Source organism: Micropterus dolomieu, linkage group LG19, assembly GCF_021292245.1.
Source record: "Micropterus dolomieu isolate WLL.071019.BEF.003 ecotype Adirondacks linkage group LG19, ASM2129224v1, whole genome shotgun sequence".
In the NCBI taxonomy this organism is placed as follows: Eukaryota; Metazoa; Chordata; class Actinopteri; order Centrarchiformes; family Centrarchidae; genus Micropterus; species Micropterus dolomieu.
In genome coordinates this window covers 9473594-9498612 of record NC_060168.1, presented here as the reverse complement: position 1 = coordinate 9498612, position 25019 = coordinate 9473594, and the positions used below count along the sequence as shown (strand labels likewise).

At 42.3% G+C, this 25019-nt stretch overlaps 2 protein-coding genes across 9 annotated transcripts in view; one reads left to right on the top strand and one right to left on the bottom strand.

Moving 5' to 3' along the window:
- Positions 1–18392, top strand: part of tenm1 (teneurin transmembrane protein 1) — a 116517-nt gene extending 98125 nt beyond the window's left edge. For all 8 annotated transcript variants that reach the window (XM_046031049.1, XM_046031056.1, XM_046031050.1 and 5 more), the window contains 12 exons: positions 1374–1570; positions 3386–3699; positions 4346–4518; positions 6043–6287; positions 6996–7289; positions 8561–8805; positions 9517–9659; positions 11409–11620; positions 12398–12699; positions 13734–14440; positions 15171–15313; positions 16819–18392. In XM_046031049.1, the coding sequence (XP_045887005.1) occupies positions 1374–1570; positions 3386–3699; positions 4346–4518; positions 6043–6287; positions 6996–7289; positions 8561–8805; positions 9517–9659; positions 11409–11620; positions 12398–12699; positions 13734–14440; positions 15171–15313; positions 16819–17574 (3731 nt within the window). In that variant the 3' untranslated portion in view covers positions 17575–18392. The remainder of the gene's footprint in view (positions 1–1373; positions 1571–3385; positions 3700–4345; positions 4519–6042; positions 6288–6995; positions 7290–8560; positions 8806–9516; positions 9660–11408; positions 11621–12397; positions 12700–13733; positions 14441–15170; positions 15314–16818) is intronic.
- Positions 18393–19480: 1088 nt separating this feature from the next.
- Positions 19481–22869, bottom strand: LOC123957806 (SH2 domain-containing protein 1A-like). Its single transcript, XM_046030874.1, has 3 exons — positions 22296–22869; positions 21947–22010; positions 19481–20111 (listed from the first exon to the last, which is right to left on the bottom strand). The coding sequence occupies exons 1-3, from the start codon at positions 22430–22432 to the stop codon at positions 19842–19844; spliced, it is 471 nt and encodes a 156-aa protein (XP_045886830.1). The 5' UTR covers positions 22433–22869; the 3' UTR covers positions 19481–19841.
- Between the last annotated feature and the right edge of the window lie 2150 nt (positions 22870–25019).

Below are 25019 nucleotides of genomic sequence, written 5' to 3'. Positions count from 1 at the left end.
ATTTTAAAAAGCTTTGACATAACTTAAAGGAATGAAATAGTCAGTGTGTCTTGATATTGAGTGATTAAATCTTGCAGCTTGTGTATCCCTGCTGGCCAATGATTTTATTAGCAGAGCTTGAGAAGAACTTTTCCTCGCTTGTCTGTCTCCTCCACTGTTTTCTTCTCTATTCGAATGTGTATAAATTATTTAACTCAGATGGAATTTTAATATCTAACAGGAGCTGTTTGGACTGTTTGAGAAATTATTTTTTGAAATTGTGATAATGACATTTATGTAAATGATGAATATATGTAGGATAATGTGTATATACTATATATAATGACACAATGGAAAAGTAAGTGGATGTAATTTGACTTTGTAAGTGCATGCATGTGAGCATGGGGGGGTGTATTTGTATTCATTTCGCAAAAACCTCCAGCTAAATTTCAGTAGAAACCAGCTTGAGAGAAACCTTTCAAATCCATTCAAATTACAGGCAAAGGAAAAAGCTCTCGTCTAGTCGCTGAAGGTTTTAACTGTTTGGTGTATCATGGAAGGGCACCTGAAACATAATAAAGGGAAGAGCGAAAAGACCAAACAAATAAGCAGATGTTCTTTTGACAGTTAGACCATGCCTTCATTCTAAGTGTCAGAGGATGTGATTTTATCATTTAATTCTGCTCATAAAAATCTGTCTCTTTTCTGTTCAAAATGGAGGGAAATGTCTCTCCCATGCCACAAGCCAATGGGCTGTAACCATCCCTATTTCTTGGGTTGTACTTTGCATATTTTCAATCAAGTCTTGCTGTTAACAGATGATTACTCTCTTCAGAGGCTTTCCGTTTCCATCCCTTCACCGTAGACGCTCACACAGTGTCTTTGAACATGCACACTTATGTGAGCGCACACCCGCAAATACAAACAGACATGAACGCACACGTAATGTGCATGCTGTCAAGAGATAGACTGCCACCCTGCTGCCTGCACAAACCCATCACAGGCCCCCGGGCCTACTGCTGACAGCATCTAAAGGGTTTCACCCGGCTATTATCCCGCTGTGCTACCAAGACATCTGAATGCATTCAGTCACCCACTATCACTGTCTGATAAGGCTAAGGTCACTATCAAGGTGGTCATATCCACTCCATTGCGAAGCCACAGCATCCCAACAAGTCCAAGTCCTGAGCTGAACTGATAAACGCATAAGCGGCACCATGGGAGCTTCATATTTTGCAAAGTGTGTGTGTACCAGTTGCAACTTCTCTCTTTCTCAAAAGAAAAATTTATATTTCTCAGTGTGTTTATAACTGAGGGGGTGCCCTCACTTATGCGGTTTTGTTGATAAAGAGTTCGTCCTCATTGAAATAATGCCTCCTTGTTTCTCTTATCAGGAGATGGAGGCTACGCTCGGGACGCCCGTCTCAAAGCCCCCTCCTCTCTGGCTGTGGCCCCCAATGGCACCCTGTATATTGCTGATCTGGGCAACATACGGATCAGAGCTGTCAGCCCCAACCAGCCTCAGCCCAGCCCAGTTGGACTTGTGGAGATCAGCTCCCCACTGGACCAGGAGCTCTATCTCTTCAGCCAGGTACACAGTGCCTAGACACTTGAGTTCTAAGAGCTCAGGCCAGAATGAGGATAACACCTCTGTATGAACACCATTATTGCCCCAGTATACATGCGTTTTGATTAATTTTGTGTTAAGTTAAAATTAGAACTCAGGTGTTTAGATTTACTAAATTAAAACAGGTTGAGATGCACAAACTAGTAACATAGACTTACATAGAGATTTGTTGTTACTAAATATTTTTACCTACTAACTGCCTGGTGTAATGCTAACTGAGAAGAAGCTAAATAACTGAGCCAACGGACAAAGCTAGCATTAGCTTGCCAATATGACTTGTTTAGAGTGAAGAGTAAAAGAGGTCATTTGGAATATGGTCGACATTAGGTATCGTTTAAAATTTTGCAATAGTAGTACCAAAACAAGTAGCCTTAAATATATGATATACCGATACCAATAGAGTACTTCATTCGATACCTTGAATAAAATGCCACCCGTTGAAGCCATAGTAGTTGATTGGTATTTTTATTTTTATTGTTGTTATGGACAAGCAAGGTTATCTTTGTTCTTTTTTTCTTGATTCAAATAAAAGTATACATAAAAGTATTGGGAGATTGTATCAGATATTGTATTCATCCTCATGGGTAGTATCATAAGGGGAAAGACTACAATTTTTTGATACGTGTGTTGAAAGTAAACAACGGAAAATTATTTTGTTAACTTTCGATTAATAGACTGAATTGAAAGATCTCTGCGAGTTGTTGTTTTTTCCTTTATTGGTGAGACCTCCTCCAAAAATGACAGTCACAAGTATAAAACGAGTAAGGAGTCTGTTTAAACAAGTCACTAAATTACACTCAAACTACACAAGTCTCACAAGCAGAGGAAAAGAGAGGCTGCACGTCCAGCTGATCAAACCAACTACATGTGAAGCAGCCGCACCTACACCCGGAGGCGCCGTGAGTAAAATCAGCTGATCGCTGCTACGCCACAAAAGCGTATAATTGATTTGATGGAACACAGCGCAAAATGTACAGAGAAGTGTTAAATGATACCAGAAGATGAAACCAACGGAGAGCTAAGCTTGTGGTGATAAACTTGCAACAGTGAAGAACATGCCTGAGAGGCTGTTAAAATCACGCATGGACTCAGCTCCTGCAGGCCTTTTTTTATACAGTTTATGGTGCAGGCACATTAGAAATAAAAGAGGCATGCCCTTCTCTTTCTTTCTGTGTGTTGCCTGTTGTTAGGCTAGCAAGCAAAACCATACAAATATTAATTTTTTGGTCTGGTAATTTGGTTACACAAAGTATCGAATGAAGTAGTGGTTTGACTGGAGACGTTTCGATTCTACTCAATACCAGGCTGTTTGGGTCTATACCTTAAAGGTATCGAGTAGCGATACCCATACGACATAAGGTATCTGACCTGACACTTTAATAAGGGATGGTCGGGGTGATTTTAAATCACATTTCATAAAAAATAAAAATGAAAATGTTATGCTATTAGACTGTATGGCCAAAGAACATCAGCTAAGTTTGCAGAACCAGATATAGACCCCTCTTATTCTGAACTGTATTAATTACATACTCTGTACTGTAAAAACTGCAAGTATTTGAATTTAATGTGTATTGTGCCCGTCTAAAGTGTTTATTTTGGGAATTTATGCTACATCTTGTGATGTTATAACGACTTTCTTGTTTATATTATTGAATGCTTTTAAAGTCCTGACTAGCTAAGACATCCCTTAACTTTTAATGGTGCAACACAATTTAGTAAATCACTAGCTGGTAACTACAGTAGCTAGTAGTTACTAAGGACTTCGCTTTTCCATGGCAGAATGGCTCCCACATGTACACCAAACACCTGATCACCGGCCAGTACCTGTACAACTTCTCTTATGGCGCTGACGGCCAGCTGTCTGGACTGACGTGCCGGGACGGGCATGGGCTCCAGGTGAGGAGAGACGCTCACGGGGTGCCTCTCTGGCTGGCACTACCTGGCGGACAGGTGTACTGGCTGTCTCTTAGCAACAGTGGAACACTGAGAAAGGTGTCAGCCCAAGGCCATGACATCGCCCACATCACTTACCATGGCAACACGGGTCTCCTAGCAACCAAGAGTGATGAGAACAGTTGGACCACTGTTTATGAGTAAGTGCACAGTTTTTTCTCTGCTTAATGTGCTCTAATTTTGTTTTCTTATTCCTGTCTTTTTTCTTTCCGTCTGTCTGTCTCAAATTATTTCTTTCTTTCTTTCACTTTTTCTTTCATGCTTGGTTGGTTGCTTGACTCTGGATGTATGTATGGACACGGGATTGCATATACTGTATGTGCATGTGTGTTAATGTGAGACAGAGTTTGTGTTTGCGGTGTGAAATGTGAGTGCCATCTGGTGGTAACATATGCATCACTGTAGGAAGCTGGAGAGACTTTTTCTTTCCTGTTTAGTCTTTGCTTAAGTGACAGATTAGCTGAAGGACGTCTCTGCAACTCTTTGATCACACACTTGTTTAGTATCACACATGCAGTGCACACACCAAAACACATCTGTCTGAATTATTCACAACTGCCGACCGAGTCTCTGTCTCAAATTCCACAGCTGGATAATTACACATATAAATCACAGTTGACACTTACTCTGTGCCGATGTTTGTGGGAAAAACCGAGTGAGAGTTAGTATGCATACGTGTGTTTATGTGTTCATGTGTGCCTATGGCTGGGTTGGTTTGTCCAAGAGCGACAGTTATCTGTGTGGGTTTGTGCTTGTACTTCATCTTCTTTGTGTTTATTCTCCAAGGTACAACAGCGAAGGCCGCGTGACCAACATCACCCTCCCCACTGGCGAGGTGAGCGGTTTCCATGGCAACCTGGAGCGCTGGTCCCGGGTAGAGGTTGAGGCGTCCAACCGTGAGAACTTTGTCACCAGCACCAACCTGTCTGCCAGCGACACCATCTACACGTTCAGACAAGGTATATTGTCTCGAAATGTTGTGTATGTTTTATTTGATTCCTCTTTTTTTACATCCTCTACAGGTCAGTAGGAACATAAGTAAACTGTAGGAAGGAGTTTACACAGAGGCAAATATGAGGGCTTGCTTTGTCCCCTTGTATTCACTGGTCATCACGCAGAAAAGATTATAGCTGCACACCAATGAATCTACCTCGTGTCTAGCTTACCACAAAGATGCCACAAGGTTGTTAATGACTCATCTGTGGGGGGACATGCAGAGACAAAACATCGGAGATGTGTAAGGGGGGGAAAGGTTATAGTGATGTTTAAACATTTATGACTGGCAAACTGCAATAACGAGGCTGTTATTCTGGTCAGGTCAGACACACTGACCTGTGTTTTTCTTATTATGCCTCTACATCGACTGTGTTGTATGTGTGCACAGTGCGATTATCTCCTTTCTATAAATAATTCACATATGGATCTGATGTGACCTCTTTACATAACAAGACTAGCGGGCAATAAAAAAGTGCTTTTTTTATTTACAAAAAAAGAGGAAGATCCGACTGACGTGTGAAATGTCTTAACGACTGCAGGAAAAAAAAATAGAAAGGAGGGCTGAGATGAGAAGAGGAGAAAATGAGAGTGGAGTGGAGAAGCCGCTCATGGGAGCAGTTTCTTCTCATGTCATCCCTTTAATTGCTTTCTAGCAGTTGTCACAATGACAGGACTGGAGGGAGAAAAGAGCTGCACCAACACACACAAATACATTTGCACTCGCACTGTGCACAGTGCTACAGTGTGACAGTGCTGCCAGGGAAGAGTTGAAATGACCCTCTATTTTAGAGTGCCCCCCTTTACTTCCACCTCCCTCAAATTCACTGTGTCTATTCCTGCCTCTGAGGCAACAATAATCGTATGTACAGAAAGAGGTTTTATAGTGGTAGAGGGAATAGAAGCTACCATCTAGTTTATTAGCTGCGTAAAGTTTTATGATTAAAATATAGTTTTATGATTATTTTTGCAATTTTTGGACAAATGGTAAAGGCATGAGACAAAGCGATATTGGCAGGTGTGAGTTATGTATGAAATCTTTCTCAGAGCAAAATAGAAATGAAAGTGGACAGCTTCTGAGAAGTGCTTGCAGTGTGTGAAAAACTTTTTTTTCTATTTGTCTCTCTCTTCCTCTTTTTATTGCTCTCTGTCCATCTGCCTCTCTCTTTCTCCTTGTCTCTAGTTGAATAGATGACACTTTCCAAGGATACAATAGAAGATACAGTATAGCGCTGATGTTGCAGAGAAAATTTGAAAAACACTCGCAGCACAGAGAATTTAGCAATTAATTCAAACAAAACACATACAGAAAGTCATTGTGTTCATGTAGTCTGCTGCTGTATCTCACTGATTGAGACAGAGACAGTTACTGATGTTTTTTCACACTTTTTTTCTTCTGTTGCTGCATTTATGCATCCTTGTGTGCACATGTGGTTTTGTGTGTGCGCATCTCTGTACATGTGTGACCCACCCATACATTTGGCCCCCAGACCACGCTCAGAGCTCATACAGAGTCAGCGCTGACGGGTCGTTCCTTGTGTCACTGGCGAGCGGGATGGAGCTGTCACTCAGCACGGAGCCCCTCGTCCCCGGTGGCATCGGGGGAGGAGTCAGTCCGACAGCCAGCCGTTGTAACATCAGCCTGCCAGGAGACCACTCCCCCAGCCTGATAGAGTGGAGGCAGAGGAAGGAGCAGAGCAAGACTAACTACAGCACTTATGAACGCAGGCTCAGGGTACAACACTAAATCACCAACTTGTTTTTCAGATAACCCAGATAATATAGAAAGACGGTATGCATTAGCAATTGAATACACTGTGGTATACAGTAAACATCCCAACACCAGCCAAGTTGGTATGAATAGGTCAAGTTACATCACCTTAGCCACATCTTAGAAGTCTGCCAGAGCTAACCAAAAGTGCCATCTGTTCAGCGGATCTTACATTTGTAGAGGAGTTTGAGCTGTGGTAAAGTTTTGTGTTGCGCAATATGTTAGATGTTTTGACTGATTAAGGACGTCACTGGAAATAGAGCTGATCATATGACTCTGAACCTGTTGGCTGTACTTTCCACAAGACGCACGCCGACTGCAACACCTCTTTTCATTTTCCTTAGCACAGAAAGTAACTCACACAAACAGAATATTTCATGAAACAGAAAAGGACATTTTATCTTTTGTGCGCTAATTAATCAGCAATCCCCAGGATTCAGTTCTTCACTTTTTCACACAGCAATTTATTGTTAGTATGCAGGTCCAGTTTGCTATAAATGTCACAATTAATTTATCTAAACTAATGAATGCCTGCTTGTCTCAGACATGCCACTTCATTTATATTTGCATGTTTGCGGCTTATTTAGAATTTATGATGATTGTAAAGTAATAGGATTTTAAATTTTTATTTTGTTCTCCCTCTAGCTGACATTTTACTGATTTTCTTTGCAGGCACATAACAGAAACCTGCTGTCCATAGACTTTGATCAGAGCACCAGAGTAGGGAAAATCTACGATGACCACAGGAAGTTCACCCTCCATATCCAATATGACCCACTGGGCCGTCCCGTGGTCTGGTCCCCCAGTAGCAAATACACTGAAGTAAACATCAGCTATTCAACTGGAGGACTGTTGTCAGCCATCCACCGTGGAGAATGGTCTGAACGGCTAGAGTACGAGAACGACAGGGTGGTGTCCAGAGCCTGGGTCAACGGCAAGATCTGGAGCTACACATACGCAGACAGAGTAAGAGCTGTACTTACAGAAAACATGTACAGGTGGGGGTGTGAAAGACTCTCTGTAGCATGCTGAGATTTGTTTGATGGCTTCACTCCCTTTTGTTTTTGTCTTTGCTGTTAGCAGAAGTCTAACACATCTGCTCTCCATTTGTTTGCTGCTTCAAGGTCATTGCACTTTTCCGAAACCAAAAGTAATACTAAAAGTATGGAAAGTACTTTTTGTCATCTCACAATACTTGATGAAAGTAACATTGAAAACAAATTTAAATAATTCACTGTACTGTACTACCAACCATGTTTTAATGTGTTTCTCCTTCTTTAAGGCAGCCATTGGTTTCCATTCATTTTACTTACCGATGAAGATCAATTTGCAGAGGGAAGATTATGCCTGTTTTAAAAGTTCAATAATTGTGTAGACTTTTTAAAATCAATCTGCACTTACAGCTGCGTCACTACACAACAGCACCTTCACTTGAAGAGCAGGAAAAGCAGACAAGATGTTCACTGTGATGAATTGCGTAACTCAAACAAGTTTCAAGGCTCTGTAACTTGATTGTTGTTGGAAAGAAAAGAAACCAGTGGTTTCCTGAAAGTGGGTTTTACAGCAAACACTTGCGATGCTTTGAAAAATGGCTGGAAATCTTTAGTTAATTGAATAAAACACACAAAGAGGCGTGTTCCTTTAAGTGTGCGACAAAGCTGAAATCCACCAGAAGCTATCATTTCCGTCCTTGCAATTAATTGAAATATTAAATGAAATGATATCCAGCCTGAAATATATTCAGTCTCTGCTTTTGGTCTAAGACAAAATTAGAGAGTAAATGAGCTTATATTACAGAACCATCTAGAAATGAATAATACCTGCATGTATTATTAATACATTAATCTTACGGTTACCTTACAGTTAAATAGAAATGTATTTTTACATAACTTTGTTTTACTGCAGTTCAAACAGTTCAGACAGCCACAGGGCTGCAGACGCAGATGTTTAAAGCAAAGCAAATATAATTGTTGCTGTTGTCTGGAAAAACTTCGGTTATGGGGATTTTTTTTTGATGAAAAAAGAAAATGAAATAGCCTTTAATGATTAACTGAAAAATCAATGGTCCTCAAGCTTAAACCAAGGTTGCCTCTAAAGTGCAGACGTTTTGGTGATGCAGAGTTGTCACGAATGACATTGGGAATAGAAAAACACACCAGACACAGAAAGAAAAGGCTCATCAAACCGCAGAGCTACAGTATTGTAACTCTGCTGTGCGTCTGTCTGTGTTCCTGCAGTCTATTATGCTGCTCCTGCATAGCCAGCGGCGCTACGTCTTTGACTACGACCAAACAGACCGTCTGGTTGCCGTGACGATGCCCAGCATGGTGAAACACACCCTGCAGTCGCTCCTGTCCATCGGTTACTACCGGAACATACACACTCCTCCTGACAGCCAGTCCTCCTTCATGCAGGACTACACCCTGGATGGGCGGCTGCTGAGGACTCAGTATTTGGGAACAGGACGCAGTATCATCTACAGGTATGACACAGATCCCAGAAACGTTACTGGCTGTTCATTTGGGGAGGCAGCGCAGTGTGGAAGAGGAGTCACTGGCCACACTACCTGTTTGATTCTGATGAAACTTGGATTTGCGTTACGCATCTTGGCACTATAGTCAGCCATATAAAAACATAACACTGATTGGCTTGATGAAGGTGCTATAATTAAAGGCTAATCTCAGGCATTTAAAAGCCTTAGCAGACACAAACCGTGCTGCACACACACCCAGCTGTCCTTACAAATTACACTGATTGGACTAATGGGGAGACTGATTAAAGGTCAAATTTTTTTATCATCATACCATGTCAGACACCACTGATCTGATTTTGATGAAAGTTGAAGGAGTGATTCGGGCAGTGTTCTGGCATTTAACATTTTTAATACTCATTGGCTCGATGAGGACACTACAGTATAATAAACGGTCCCATTTTCAAGATTTGAAAGGCCATAACTGCTACAGCAGCCGGGCTGATTTTGATGAATTGTTGAAGGATGATGCAACCTGTTCCGTAATGTTCCAAGGGATCTTTGTATTATACATGAGGTATAACATGTTTACTTATATTGAAGTTAAAATGTTTGACTGTGCATTAAAAAATATATAAATAGCGGATTGTTTTGCACTTCTGACACAACTTTATGACCTTTTCTATGAATAGTTATTTTCTTGATTTTACTCTTTTTTTCAAGGTATACCCCAGCGGCACGGCTCTCTGAAGTGGTTTATGACTCCACCCTGGTGACCTTCACCTATGACGACACCTCTGGCACTGTCAAGACCATTCATCTCACCCATAATGGCTTCATAAGCTCAATACGATACAGACAGACAGGTACATATACAGGCGCACTCATGGCAAATACACGCTAAAACTGAGTGAAAGCCACAAAATTTTAAATATTTACATTTTGAGTCATCTTTAAATGAGTAATTTAAAAGGATCTCTATGAGCTTATAATGGTCTTATGAGCACAACTCAAAGAATCTCTACTGTGACGAGGCCGCACCATCATGCATTTTGAGCCAGATTTCTTGAGTGGTATCAAACTCTGTAGTTTGGCTTTGAGTCAGCCGTGGTGCTATTTCATCTGAGACTGACACAGCCACAGTTAGAAGTGTGAATAGGGCTGAGCATGTTCGAATGGAAGAGACTGCGGTCTACCACAGCTGTAAATACAAGACCACCCCCTGGGCTCTGAGCTGCGCTATCTCTTCCCCACCTCCGCAACCAGGCTGCCTGATCAAAGTAAACAAGTGAATGTATGAATATAAGCTAATATGTGGTGGGTTAGGTGTGGATGTCCTACATCTGTGTTGCCTGTCTGTGTGTGAAAATTTGTCTGTGTTCAAGTGGTGCACTCATACATGTCTGCTTGGGACAGGAAATAATGAAATCTTACCTGAGGCCATCCACTATCACTGCAACGTCTTATCACTTTTTTTGGAAAATTAGTTAGAAAGACATTGCACTTCATAAATTGCAGTATTACCCAGTAATGGCATAACTATCAATAGGCCCCTTCAGCTGTAGCAGCAGATACAGTATGTCTTGCCGTTGTTAATACAGTTCACCCATTCCCCCAAGTTACATAGTCTTTTCAGGGTCGTTGAGAGCACTCTCATCTCTGCTGCGGGTTCACTTCACACGGCTTTGTGATTGGCTTGCCGTGATCAGGTGTCACTAATCTGTGAGGCACAGCCATGTGTGTGTGTGTTTATCGCTTTGCCCTCACTGTGAAAAGACTCTCACCTTCCTTTAACTGATCTCATTTCAACAGAACAAACGGAGCTTTGGAGAGAGGAGAGATAGTGGTAATTGTCCCTTGAGAGGAGACAAGGAAGAGTAGGGACCAAAAAACGGAGAGACGGGGATATAGAGAGGTAGGCGAGAGGGAAAAGGAACAGAAAAGGAGAAGGAAAGATGACAGCTTGGGGAAGTGACAGCTAGAGAAGCGAGACGAACAGACTGCGAGTTCCCTAGGGCTGCAGAAAAGCCTCCACATCACTCTCGGTGCTTCTGCCATTTTCCCATTAGCGCAGGTTTAGAATCAACATTCCACAGAAAATAAAAATGGAAGATGTAATGCTGATCCACCTCTCTACAGTCTCCAAAGCTCGACACTTAGTCATTTTAACTGCAATCAGAGTCATCTCAAATAGCACCATAATGTTGTTTCATTAGCAGGCCTTTTTCCAAATGGAGGATGAGCTGTTGTAGCTAGCAGCAGAGGTGATGAATAGTGTTGTTAAAGTTGATGTTCTGACATTAGGCAGCACATTGGCCCATCATGGCTATTGTCTTTAGATTTCATTATCTCACCATATTAAAGGTCACCACTGGAAATGCCATAGAGGTGTGGGGATAGTTAAGATTGAATGGATTGCACTGCATGTGTCTGTGTTAATGATGTTGAATTAGTTCTTTATTTGAATTAATTAGGCAGGCTTGTACGGGTAGCATGATGGCCAACTGTGAGAGCCGTGTGTGCAAATGCACGCGTGGTAGGTGTATACTTTATGACCATGCTAAGGTGTGTCTCTGAAACTTATATATGTGTGTGAATTTGATTCCTCTGCCAAGGTCCCCTGACAAGTCGGCAAATATTCCGCTTCAGTGAAGAAGGCTTGGTCAACGCCAGGTTCGACTACAGCTACAACAACTTCAGAGTAACCAGCATGCAGGCAGTCATCAATGAGACCCCCCTTCCCATTGATCTGTACCGTTATGTCGATGTGTCAGGACGGGTCGAGCAGTTTGGCAAGTTCAGCGTCATCTTTTATGATCTCAACCAGGTAAGCAGAATTCTGTCAACTAAACTATAACACACATGAATTAGGATACCTTTAGTAGTGTAGCCTCAAACTGTGCCATTGATGCTGCCTTAAAGCTGCACTAATCAATATATATACATTAACAATGCATCACTGGACTATGTGTAATCAAAAAGCGGGTGCTTCTAGTGACACACCAAGAATCATCACCCAACTGCAGTTTCTCTAAGCTCTACGATGCAATTTACCGTGTTCCAGCACACTCTTTTGGTTTTATGGCCAACAACTTTATTATTTTGGTTCACTCTCACCGCTCTCATCAACCATGATAAACCCCAGTGCTGATAAACCCATTGTACCTTAGCTACCCAGCACTGAATGGCAGACAGATGAAGTTAGCAACTAGCTGGTAAGCATAATGGAGCAGTTAGCAGCTATAGGGTCAGATAATTCCCTCAAGAGTTGGTGGAGACCAAAACAAAGCTAAAAGGAGAGTGAATATTGAACTTACATTTGTCAAATTTCCAAAAATGCGACTTCAAATTCAAACTAAAGTTACTCCATGTCTGCTGGATGTGCAAATTGGCAAATGTTTGCTAACGCGTTTGCCATAACATCTTTGTAAGGTAATAATATTATAATTTATTGTATCTATATAATATTATATTAATAATATCTACCATGCTATAATGTGTCCATTTTAATACTGCTTTAAAACAACCAGATGACCAGCATTCTGATTTTACGTGTTTGTGTTGAATGGTGAATGGCTAACCCATTTCATGTGTGGTTGTCTAGGTAATCACCACCCATCTGATGAAGCACACCAAGGTGTTTAACTCCTACGGCCAGGTGGTAGAGGTCCAGTATGAGATCCTAAAATCCATCGCCTACTGGATGACCATCCAGTATGACTCGGCAGGGCGCACAACCACCTGTGACATCAGGGTGGGCGTGGACAACAACGTGACACGCTACACTTACGAGTACGATGCAGACAGCCAGCTTCAAAGTGCCTCGGTTAATGAGCGGCCTCAGTGGCGCTACAGCTACGATCTCAACGGGAACATCAACCTGCTCAGCCATGGCACCAGTGCTAGGTAAGTCAGTACCTCCTAGCAATACATTTTACAGCATGTGATGTGTCATTACTATGTGGAAACAAGTGTATTTATCCTATGTTAGCCTTGCTAGCAGTATGGCCCCAGGGGTGTCTTGTTATCTCAACAGCTATTGGATGGATTGCCATGAAATTCTTCACAGTCCCATCATGACGGTGAAATTTGTGGTTTTGAGTGAAACATTTGTTGGTTGCCATAGGATTTGGTTTATGGTTAGGGTGACCATACATCATATTTTTTCCGGACATGTCCTCTTGTCCTGCCCAGATTTCTAAATCACCCAAAATTTCTGGGATTCAGCTTTTACTTTCTACAGTCGGCATTCATTGTGTGTGTTTTTGCATTGCTTTGATCAGTACCAGCACTTCTACATTTTACTCTTTGTTGTACCGGGACTTTTTCTTGCATACCGGCACTTCTCACAAGCTGCCGGTACTCTTCTCTGCCCTCTCCACCAGCTGTAACTGGAATTAATATTTTACTAATGGTAAGCTATATATGATATTATCTAACATTATAATGAAGGCAGGAAGCCAAGACAGAAATGTGAAGCAGAATACATGACCCTGAAAGTTGGTACACTTGTGACATTGTCAAATAAAGGAAGCAATATGGAAGACCACATGTCGACACTATTAAAGTTCAGCAACATAGTTGCCACCCCCCTTGAATCCCTCTCAGCCCCTACCTTCCACCCACTGCAGGTTTCTGTCTGCCTCCTGCCCCCACTATCCTCTTTTTTGAAAACTGAAATATGGTCACCCTATTTAAGAATTAACATAGTAAGCATTGTACCTGCTAAACTGCTAAACATCAGCATGTTAGCATGATCCTTGTGAGTATGTTAGCATGCTGACATTAGCATCTTTCTCAAAGTACCGCTGTGCCTAAGTACAGCATCACAGAGCCGCTAGCATGGCTGTATACTCATTTGCCTTGATATATAAATGTTACAAATAGTTTTGTAAATTGTCAGCAGTATTACCATATGTATCTATTTGGCTTAATTCTAGGCTGACTCCGCTTCGTTACGACCAGAGAGACCGCATCACACACCTTGGCGAGTTACAGTACATCGTGGATGACGACGGCTTCCTCCGCCAGCGAGCGAATGATCTCTTCAACTACAACTCCAACGGCCTGCTGACCCGCGTCTTCAACCGAGTGACTGAGCGCACCGTGTGGTATCACTACGATGGGCTGGGTCGCCGCGTGGCCACCAAGAGCAGCCAGGGCGAGCAGCTGCAGTTCTTTTATGCTGATCTGTCGCACCCCACCAGGGTCAGCCACTTGTACAACCACAGCAGTAATCTGATCACGTCGCTGTACTACGACCTGCAAGGGCATCTCATCGCCATGGAGCTGAGCAGCGGGGAGGAGTACTATGTCGCCTGTGACAGCGTTGGTAGTCCAAGGGCTGTTTTCTCTAGCAAGGGGCGACTGGTCAAAGAGATCCTTTACACCCCGTACGGAGAGGTCTACCAGGACACCAACCCTGACTTCCAACTTGTCATCGGCTTCCACGGAGGCTTGTACGATCCTCTCACACGGCTGGTCCATTTGGGCAGGCGGGATTATGACACGCTAGCCGGTCGATGGACTTCGCCCAATCACGAACTCTGGGGGGAGCTGAGCAAGGAGCCGAAGCCGTTTAACTTATATGCCTTCAAGAATAATTGCCCAGTTGGGAGAGTGGAGGAGGTGACACAGTTTACTACAGGTGAGTTTCACACCTATACACACACGCTCATTCACTCAACTGACTCAATACTGAATAAGTGAGTGACTGACTCACACAAGCTGCCACATTACAGCTCTCACACATACACAGGATATTTCACTCAGCAGCACGTACTCCTCCCCACCCTCACACACATACTCACATACACACACATGGGAAACATCTGCCATCAAGAGTGAGTGAACAGGGCTCACAGCAAACCACAGGTGAGCTGTGTGGCAGAGAGAGAAGATGTGACAGACAGAATGTACAGGCAACAGAAACGACGGCCATGCCTCTGATCAGCTTGTTTTTTTTTTTTAACGCAGGCGGTTATGTTTTGTTCCCTCTATTTGTCCAGAACATACTGTTTCCCCCCGAGAGACAAAATAGAAACTCAAGCGAGGGAAAGAGATGGAATAGGAGAGTAGTAGAATGAATACAGGATGTCGGTGGGGGCGTACGTCCTTCTGGTTAATGGAACATTCATTTGGTCCGTCACGTTTTCCTGCAGCAGGATTGTTTATTACAGAAAGAATCTGTTTGTCAGGGAAACACCAGCCGAGCCATCTCCGCCATGTATTCTGCTCATATACTGTGTGATTTCCTCTGCAAGGTGTTGTTGTCCCTGTCCTTATGACTTTTTGTTTGCTTCACAGTAGAGACATTACATTCTAACTTTCTCCGTCCGTGCAATTTTCTCTCTTTCTGTATGTGTGTGTGTGTCCAGACATTGGGAGCTGGCTGCAACTATTTGGCTTCCAGCTTCATAATGTTGTCCCAGGCTTCCCGAAGCCTGAAGTGGGCCAAATGGAACAAACATACGAACTGATGAAGACCCAGACCAAGACACAGAACTGGGACTCCAGCAAAGTGAGCTTTCCACCACATCAAACCCCAGTCAACTGGCTCTTTTCAAGTTCTAATCGTGTCCCCGTGTTCATTTTCTGTTTTTTTCTTTATATATATATATATTTATTAATTTTATTCCGTGGTATAAGCCGAATATATGCAAAAAAAAAATGTATCCTTCTCTTTTCTCTTTCTGAACAACAGTATTTTTGATGATTCATTTTGAACTTGGGGTCGTATAAATACTGAAAACGTATCTAGTCAGAAATGACTTCAGTTACTGGCTAACCCCACCCATCATACAGAAATCACACTTGACCGCTGAGCTTATGAGTCGTTGTAACCAGCAGAGCAGTATCTTTAGCTAGCCTTAGCTGAGAGGCTGAGGCATATGATTTGCTGAAAGGTGAGGGAGCGATGACAACTCCCCTGTCATTAGATAAAAAGTGACGTGAAATCAAAGTGCCAATGGAAAAAATTACATTGTTAAATAAAAACTGAGTTATGAGAAGGAAAGCATTGGAAATAAAAATCTTGGTTAATATTAAAGAAACAGTGATGAAATAATGCTTTTTTTTTTGTTTTTACATTGATTGGATAATCTATGTATTAATTTCTTCTTATGATTTATGATTATATATATATATGTGTGTGTGTGTGTGTGTGTAATTCATAAATTTCATTTATGTGGTGCCTCTACAAACTGTAAAGTTGCTCTAACTGCTATTTCTAGCGGCTTCCTATGGGCACTATGGCTGAAATCATGTTAATAATAAGAATGTTTTCCAATATCTGTATGAGTGTTGAAATGATTAGTCAACTAACCATAGCATTAGTCAATAGATAGAAAAATTAACAGTTCATGATTACTACATTGCAGTCAACATTAACTAGTTCCAGCTTCTTTTATGCATTTCACATCATTATAAACTGAATATCTTCAAGGAATGGACTGTTGGTGAAAGAAAAAACAATAGTCAGATTAATCAGTTGTGATGCACAACAAATGTGTGTATGCTGTGTAAAATGAATTAATGTTCAGTGCAATTAACTGTTAACCACAATTATGCATTATATATGGGACAAGCTCTTCCGATATCAAAGACCGTAACTTCATTAATTTGATTTTTGTGTTTTCAACAGACAATATGATAATTTCATCACAGGTCTAAGTAATAATATTGATTATGGGTAAATTCAAAATAAAGTTTGCCGCTTTCAAGACCCTGCTATAGGCCTTTTTCACAGCAGACATATTGAGTTGTCATAGTAGGAAAAGCACAGGTTAAATAACATTAACACTGGCTCCGTTCTACTCAAGCGTCAGTGAGGCAGCATTGAACATCAATAAGACCCTGAAACTGATGCAGCTAAATGGAATTCAGTCATCATCAGTTTTATTATTTACACCACTGCTTCTAATGTGACATGTCAAAATGTCGAAACAATCTATTATTACAGATGAGCCTCTGACTTTACGTTATCAATCAGACCTTCGTTATTAACCAGTTGTACTTTTTTCCCAGGTGGTTTTGGGGATCCAGTGTGAGCTGCGGAGACAGCTGAGGAGTTTCATCTCTCTGGAGAGGTTACCACTAGTCTCAGAGCCTGTCGGCTCAACTTGCCACAGACCGACACGCCCTCCTCCCTTCGGCTCCCGACCCTCTCTTCTCGGCCCAAGCATCCGGTTTGCCGTCTCCCACGGCCGTGTCACTGCTGAAGTCATCGGCGTAGCCAGCGAGGACAGCCGCCGCGTGGCAGCCATTCTAAACGGTGCTGTCCACCTGAGCGGGCTGAGCTTCACCGTGCGCGGCTGTGACACCCATCACTTCCTCCAGTCCCGGCCAATCGAGGAAGACCTCGCTCTGGGGCTGGGAGTCGGGGGGCGCATCCTAGAGACCGGGGTGAACGTGAGTGTGTCTCAGATGAGCGCCATGGTGAGCGGCAGGACTCGACGATTCGCTGATATCACTCTTCAGCAGGGGGCGCTGTGCTTGTGCGTGCGCTACGGGGGAAGCGAGGAGGAGGAGAGGGCACGGGTGAGGGAGGAGGCGAGAAAGAGAGCGGTGGAGGGTGCGTGGGAGAAGGAGAGGAAGAGGGTGGATTTAGGGGACGCAGGGAGCAGGGAGTGGAGCGAAGCGGAGAAGCAGCAGCTGCTGTCCGGAGGACTCGTTCAGGGCTACGACGGCTACTACTCCCTGCCTATAGAGCAGCAGCCGGAGCTGTCCGACTGCCCCTCCAACATCCACTTTATGACACTAAGCGAGGTGGGGGGCAGGTAACAGAGACACACGAGCAGCCCCCCACCCCACCAAAGACTGCCTGTTTCTACTCTACTCTGATTTGTTCTACTGTTTCTATACTGTATCAAAAAAAAGAAGACGACGACAAAGAAGAACAAGAAGAGAGATTGGGGAAAAATGATTTCCAAATGCCTTTAATTGTGACAAAATGATGGTATTTTATTATTATCGTCCAGTTTCTCCGATTTCTAACAGTGGCACAAGCAGTGTGGTTTGGCTGTGGCTTTGCTTTTTGTAACCCGACTGGCCTGGGACTGACCGACTGACAGACTGACTCACTGACCGACTGATGGACTGACAGTCTGTCATTTGCTGTTTCAACACTGTTCATCATTTTGGACTCTCCGTTTGAATTCACTGAACTGTAGACATGAAGATTGCCAGTGAATGATCCTAATCATGATTCGAATCAAGAGCTCTCCGGTTGCCATTTGAGTTCCTACATGGTTTACCTCGGATATACTATCGTTTACATATTGTGTAAGAGAGGCCTTGTCGACTCTGACACTCCCCTTTAGAGAAGGAAACCTCCTCTGGTTTTCTGCCTCTGGTGTGCTCCAACAGTAGTTTGTATGAGTGTATACTAAAATCAAGAATGTACATAGCCAGTGCTTTCACACTGAAAAAAGTGCTCAACTGGATATTCTGTTGTTCATAAGTAAGTGTCGGTATTGTTAATCAATAGAAAAACAGTTACATTTTTGCAAAGAATTATACATGGCTATAGTAAATATTCTCGCTGAAAAATCTGACTTTATTGGGTTACAATGCTGATTAAAGTAATTATGTGTGAATTACCAGATTGCTCCCTGGGATTTTATAGGCATCGTTGCTTATTATTTCTCTGTGTGTCTGCACTCTTCGTCTCTGCGCCTTCCCTCCGCACATTTGTCGCACGCTCTTTGTTCTTGTTTCTGGGAGTTTGTAACTTTCAAATCTGTGCTGTCATTATCACCCATCATTATAGCTCGAACTGAGATATGCATGAGAAACCTGCGTCTGTTGGAAGAGAAGAAGAAGAAGAAAAAAGGAGGAGGAGGAGAAAGTTAAAAAAAAAGGGGGGGGCACAGAGGAAGGGAAAAAGAAATGTGACAGCTGAGGCTCAGCGAGTGGGTGGTGAGTGCAGAAGGGGCAGGACCTGGAGTTGGCTGTGCTGTTCTCTACAGCTTGTCTCCTCTCATTAGGAAATGCCAATCAGACTACATGTGAACCACTTCCAAGCGCTGCCAACCCCCCCCTCCCCAAAAAACAAGTTTAAAAAGAAAGTCAAAAAGTTTGTTTGTTTTTTCTTCTTCTTTTTCTTTTTTTTTTTTTTTAAATCTAGCTACCACTAATCCACCTCCCCGTCCGTCTGCCTATCCCCCCCTCGCCTCCCTCCCACAGTCACTCCACCATCTGCCCACCATTAATTGTTTGTGTTTCTCTCCTGGGCTGCGGATGACAGAGCCACACAATGCATATGTTGTGACTGCGAGCAGGTGATATACGTTCCTGACTAGCACTTTGCTGATCGGCTGTGATGCACCTTCCCTTCTAAACCATATGCTCCACGAGATACTGTCCAACCTCATCTCTGCGGCGAAAAAGATGGAGGGTCCGGTTGCTAGGAGACCGCTGCACTGAAGAATTGTCTGGGCTGAATGGATGTGCTCCATGTATCTGTCCCTCTCTCTCTCTCTTTTTTTTTTTTCATGTGGAGCCAGTGATGTCAATCAGATGAATGAACCCCCACCCCACCCCACCCCACCCTCTCTAGCAGTCAGCATTCTCTCCATGGAAATCAGTACTTCAATATGTCAAATTGAATTTTTGTTCCACATTATGTGTCAGGCGGACGCCCCTGTGTGTATGGCTGTGTATGCGTGACCTCATTTAAAAGAGTTTATTTCAACCAATATCATTTATTTTCTTCGCCATTCACATAACTAAATTGCATTAAGAAAACAGGGCACAATATTTGTTGTCAACTTCTGTATGCAGTAATGGATATTAATGTTTCAGCAGTTGAATATTTTACATCACATCCCTAAAAGTTATGAGGCACTTTGCGTGCAGCATATGCAGAGAAGGGAAAAAAGAGATACTGGAATGATACTGAGAAATGAGTCACTGTTATTTGACATAAAGGAGTTGCTTAATTGGGGTGAGAAATGACATTAGCTTCACACACAGCATGCAAAATGTAACAGTAGAAATCTTGCAAAGGCCGTATTTATGTTTGGTAATGGTAAGCTTAGGGTTTTCCCCTAACCAAAAGCTTGGCGCACCTCCGTCTTGTTTCTGTTTTTCTGTTCCTGAGCAGCATGCGGTGGCCGCTGCTGGAGGTAAGCGTTTGGGATGCTGTTTGTCGGTGACAGGCTATTACCGGGCATCTGTGCCTCTGTGTGTGTGTGTGCCCGTCGCTGAGCTGTGACAGGGTAGAGCAGAGGCATGGCAATTCCTTGTCCTGGCTTTTGGAAAGCTGCTATCAAGTTCCTGATTTTCCGGAAATATCGTTTCTGCACACCAGGACTGGTCTGAAACACAAGAAGAAGAAGAAGGGCAGATTAGAATTCAGCTTCTCCGTCTCAATCTCCACATCAAACCCCACGGGGAAATGAAGAGGACAAGGCAGGGCCGAGCTTGAAATGAGCTCTCACAGATATACCTTATAAAAGACATCAGATACGCTAAAAGTAGAGGCAGAAATACTGTGCACTGTGCAGAAGGGATGGGCTGGGAATCATATCATTATATTTTTATTTACCTGGTCTACTTGTATTTAAGAAAATAAAAGGACACAACAATAAAATAATTGCTCCTCTAGAAGGATGGGAAATATCCATCCATCGTCAACCGCTTATCCTGCGTACAGGGTCGCAGGAGCCAATCCCAGCTGACATCGGGTGAAAAGCGAGATAGCCTACACCCTGGACAGGGTGTACAGGGCCACACATAGACAAACAACCATATACACACATGCTCACACCTAAGGACAATTTAGGGTCACCAATCAACCTAGTCCGCTGGACGGTGGGAGGAATCCGGAGCACCTGGAGAGAATCATGACATAGGAGAACATGCAAACTCCCCACAGAAAGGCCGGGGGAACCAGAGTTTGAACCCGCGACCTTCTTGCTTTGAATGCTATCCGCCGGTACGCCGTGCCGCCTACATGGGAAATATACTCGAGCTAAATTAGGAAATTTCTGGTTGCATTTGCCTCTGAAAGCATTTGCTCCCCTGGGCCTTTTTATATTTTGTTAGTCAACAAAAAGCATTTATTTTAGGATTTAAGTGTGACATATAAGATGCTAAGAACTGCTTTCTTTGTAACTGAATAAAGGTGAAGTAACACAAAGAAAATGATCTATGGCTCAAATGAAAAATTAAATAAGTTGTTCACAATATATCTTCTGTTGCAACAAAGGTTTCATTTTGAAGTTTGAAATTCAGCTTCCTCAAGGACTCCCCAGAGGGTGTTGCATTATTATTTAATTTTTAATCAATTCTCCACTTTGCCAAAACTGTCAGTTTAATATCTCTAAACCATAAAGCATTAAACCTTTCAAAGTATTATAATTTTGTCAAGCTAGGACTTTAAAAAAAAAGAAGCATTATTTGTTTCCATTCTGTGCAATCAATCATGCTGTAAGAAACAGCAGGAATCTTGTTCTTTGAATGCATTTTAAAATCATTTAATCAAACGTGGAGAGCACTTTCTGCAGTAAAGCACTTTGGGTGTTTCTGTCTCCGGCCACAAGTGTTACCTCTGTTCCCCAGCAAATTTCATTAAAGTGATTGATATTGCACATGAATAATGTAAACTGTTACTGAGCTTGTAGTGAAATTCGTGTAATTCAACTCCTCTCCCCCTATCTCCTCGCTTGATGCTGTCAGTAAAAATGAGGGAAGGTAAAATGTAGTTACAACAGCATCCAGCTTAGTTGTCAGAGAGAGACACAGCCGTCAGATGTCTCTATACATTCACATCTCTTGGTGTTTGCCAGCCCTCAGTGCTCAATTACATATCCCATCACAAATGCTGTCAAATGCAATTCTGTGTTTCCCATCTCTGGAGTGTATGCTGATGCTGTGGCATCTTAAATTTGAGGTGAGGAGGTGAGGTATCTCACAGGGTGTTGCAAAAGGAAAAGAAATGCACCCATTTCCTTCCAAAAAAAAGAACCCTCCATGTTTGCCTTAAGTTCACATCCTGCCGAATTAGACTGGCACCAAAAACAACAAGCAAAGAACTAATAGCCCTAACACCAGCCACCAACAAGATGATTTTTGCTGGCTCTGTCAAGTTTTAGGATGTGAAAAGAGTCAGCGCAGAATAAGCCCAAGAAATAAGATAAAAATGTCTCACTTCTGCTGCCCATGAACCTGCGTCGTCCTTGTGGAGCCTGTATGTGTAGACGTATCCGTTGCTCCTGCACACACACAGAAAGAACTTTGACCCTGGGTTCATCTTTCAGTTTAATGTAGTATTTTCCCCTGCTGTCACCATTATTGCTCCTGTGGGGTTTCACACTTTATAATAGGCCACAAAAATGTATTTTTGTTTCAGTTAATACTCAGTCGCTTTTATTTTCTTAGATGTGAGGAGGAATTATCTATAATAGTACAAAATATGTTTATGTGTTTACTGAGGTCTCAGTGACGGCTTAAAAAAGAAGGAAAATAAGAGATCTTGCACAATCTGTGTTTATACTCACAGCACACACAGGCAGTAAACACCCTCCACAGAGTCACTGTTGCGGACTAGGTAGCACCCATCCCGCCCGTCCTGGGCCAGCCGCCTCTCACCTTCTTCTTTGCCGATGGGTCCGTGGTAGACGGGCAGGTTTTCCATCACGGCTCCTCTCCAGATCTGCTTTTTGTTCTGTTCCCAAGTGCCAACTCTTTCTCTCTCTCTCTCTCTCTTTGCTCACCTTCAACTTTTTACTGCAGACAAGCCTTGTAGTCTTCACTGAATAAGCTCTAGACTGGGAACACAACTAAGGCAGCAGTCCAGCCTCTCATTTGATGTTCGGCTCTCGCTGTTTCAAATGTTTGTTAGGGAGCCTGAGTGTTGGCAAGCCAGCTTTCACATTTTCCAGTTTCTCTACCAGACCCAGACTGAGCAGCTCTCTCTAACCTCTAACCTTTATGTCATACTCAGCCTTCCTCTTTCACTGTAAGACACGCTCATGTGCGAGCACGCACACGCACGTAAAATGTGGGTTTGTGTATCTCTCAGGAAATGATTGTATTTTTCAACAGGAAATAACTTCAAAGATTCTAACTGAATCTTTCCACAATAGAAAGCACCAGATGGATAAAAAAAAGCATTATCACCCTTTTCAAACAGAAAAACACATATTTTACTAATGCAGTGACGTAGACTGTTTCCAGCTCAATTATCTAGAAGGCTGGCTTTGGTTCGTTATTAACAGAAGTTTACTTACACTGTCTGTTTCTGACACAGGTATTATGCAAAATTTTGCGGCAGAAGAAGTACCAGTACATTTATGTGAAATACTCAAAGTACTCACTCTGCAGTAAAATGGTGTCTGTGAATGGTAAATTATTATACGTAAAATTATTAGCTTGTTAATACTGATGCATCAATCTGTAAGCAACATTTTATTGTTGTACTTGAGGTGGAGCTGGTTTACTTTGTTTACAGGTAGGTATTATTTGGTTATATTGGTATATTTTACCACTGGTCCTCCAACAATAATTTCAATTCAACAATGTGAGAAGTTTTGCTGGAATAAGGGGCCCCAACTAGGTCCCGCCTTTACTGTAAGACAAAAATATTGAGAACCACTGCTTTAATTTTCACCAATGCATTGTATATAATACATTTTTATTGTGTTTTTTTACGTACAGTCTTAAGTAACTAGTCACCGCACTACAGCTGTTAAAAAGATGTTGTGGAGTGGAAGTATAAAGTGCCTCAATTTTACTCAAATACAACACTTGAGTAAATGTACTTTCCAAAGATTTGATCAAATATCAGCAATATTTCTTAATTCTCTTCTTAAATTCGTAATTAACTAAAAGACTAATTTACACTGGGGCCTACTGACAGGAGAGCTGCTGTTTAAAGACCTCCCTATGTATATGTCTCAGTTTACATTTTCTCATCATATGTCCACACTGTAGTAAAACACATGTTCTCAGTCACATGTCACAGATCTGTCATCTATTAAACATGTGTCAACAAAGATATTCACACCTGCTCTGTAAAATAGTGAGGAATTGGCTAATGATGCGGTGTACATGAACATACTGTGGAGCTGCAACAAACTCATCCTGCAATCTGTCCTGTCAGTCGGAAAGTTCTGTTGTGTCAAATTAAGGATCTGGTGATTAAAAAAATGTAATGTCTGCAGCAGTGACATGCCATTCACATTTTACCAAGCTTGATATTTTATGCTCATGTCTCATGTAGAAATATTATTTTGGTTTTGGTGCTGTTCATTCACACCGCGGTCACGACTTCATGTATTCCTTCAGACTACCAGATGCCCCTGCAAAAGCACCCTCAAAAAGGCCAACCTCATGAGTGTACCATTCAGTATATTCTTTAAGCTGGAAGCTCTCTTTAATGCAGCATTTGTTGAGGATTTCTGTTTTTATACATTCAGAACAGAAGCCTACATGAGTCATCAGTCTGTGTCAGAGCCATCTTTCTCTTGCCTCAGAAAGATCATGAGCGGTGGGACTTGGGGGATCTGTCTGGGTAAGCAGCCATTGCCATCTTGTTCACTGCTTCTGCATCACTTTAGCGCCATCCAGTGGCAAACTTTGCAAGATTAAGAAGGAATGATTCACTGCAAGAAGGCTAACCATAAGTCTGGATGCCTTTTCAGGATGTTTTTATGGGGGCCATATAAATCTGTAAAAATATATATTTTATATATTAAAAAAGCACAAACACTTCACCATTGTCCACTCAACATTCATTTGTATAATAATCCCACAGCCTTCACAAATGCAAAAAAAAATAAAAATTACCCCATACTCCATTGGCTCTCAGCTCACAGAAAGGCAGGCCAGGGTCAATGCAGAATGCAGTGGATCTATACTGAACACAAATAGCAGACAGAGATACATCATTGATTAGCTAGCGGCTCCCTCAACCAACACAACTGGCTGGACTGGAATGCATCACAAGGACATTAGTATGAGATTCTGATATCTGGCCTTGATATGTACGGAATCCATGTGAAACATTGTGGGAGGGGAGAAAGAGGGGATGAATGTCCGTCTGCCAGGCTGATAGTAATCCCAGCACTCTCATTCTCTCAGTCACAGCTGTTGGAGGGTAAGATTGGGGAAAAGGAATAAATTTTTTTTATATGAAATCAGTTTGACAAAATCAGTGTGTGTGTCTGTAGAATTGGACTAATATGAACCTGACAACCTCCCATTTTAGTAGAACCCCCCCC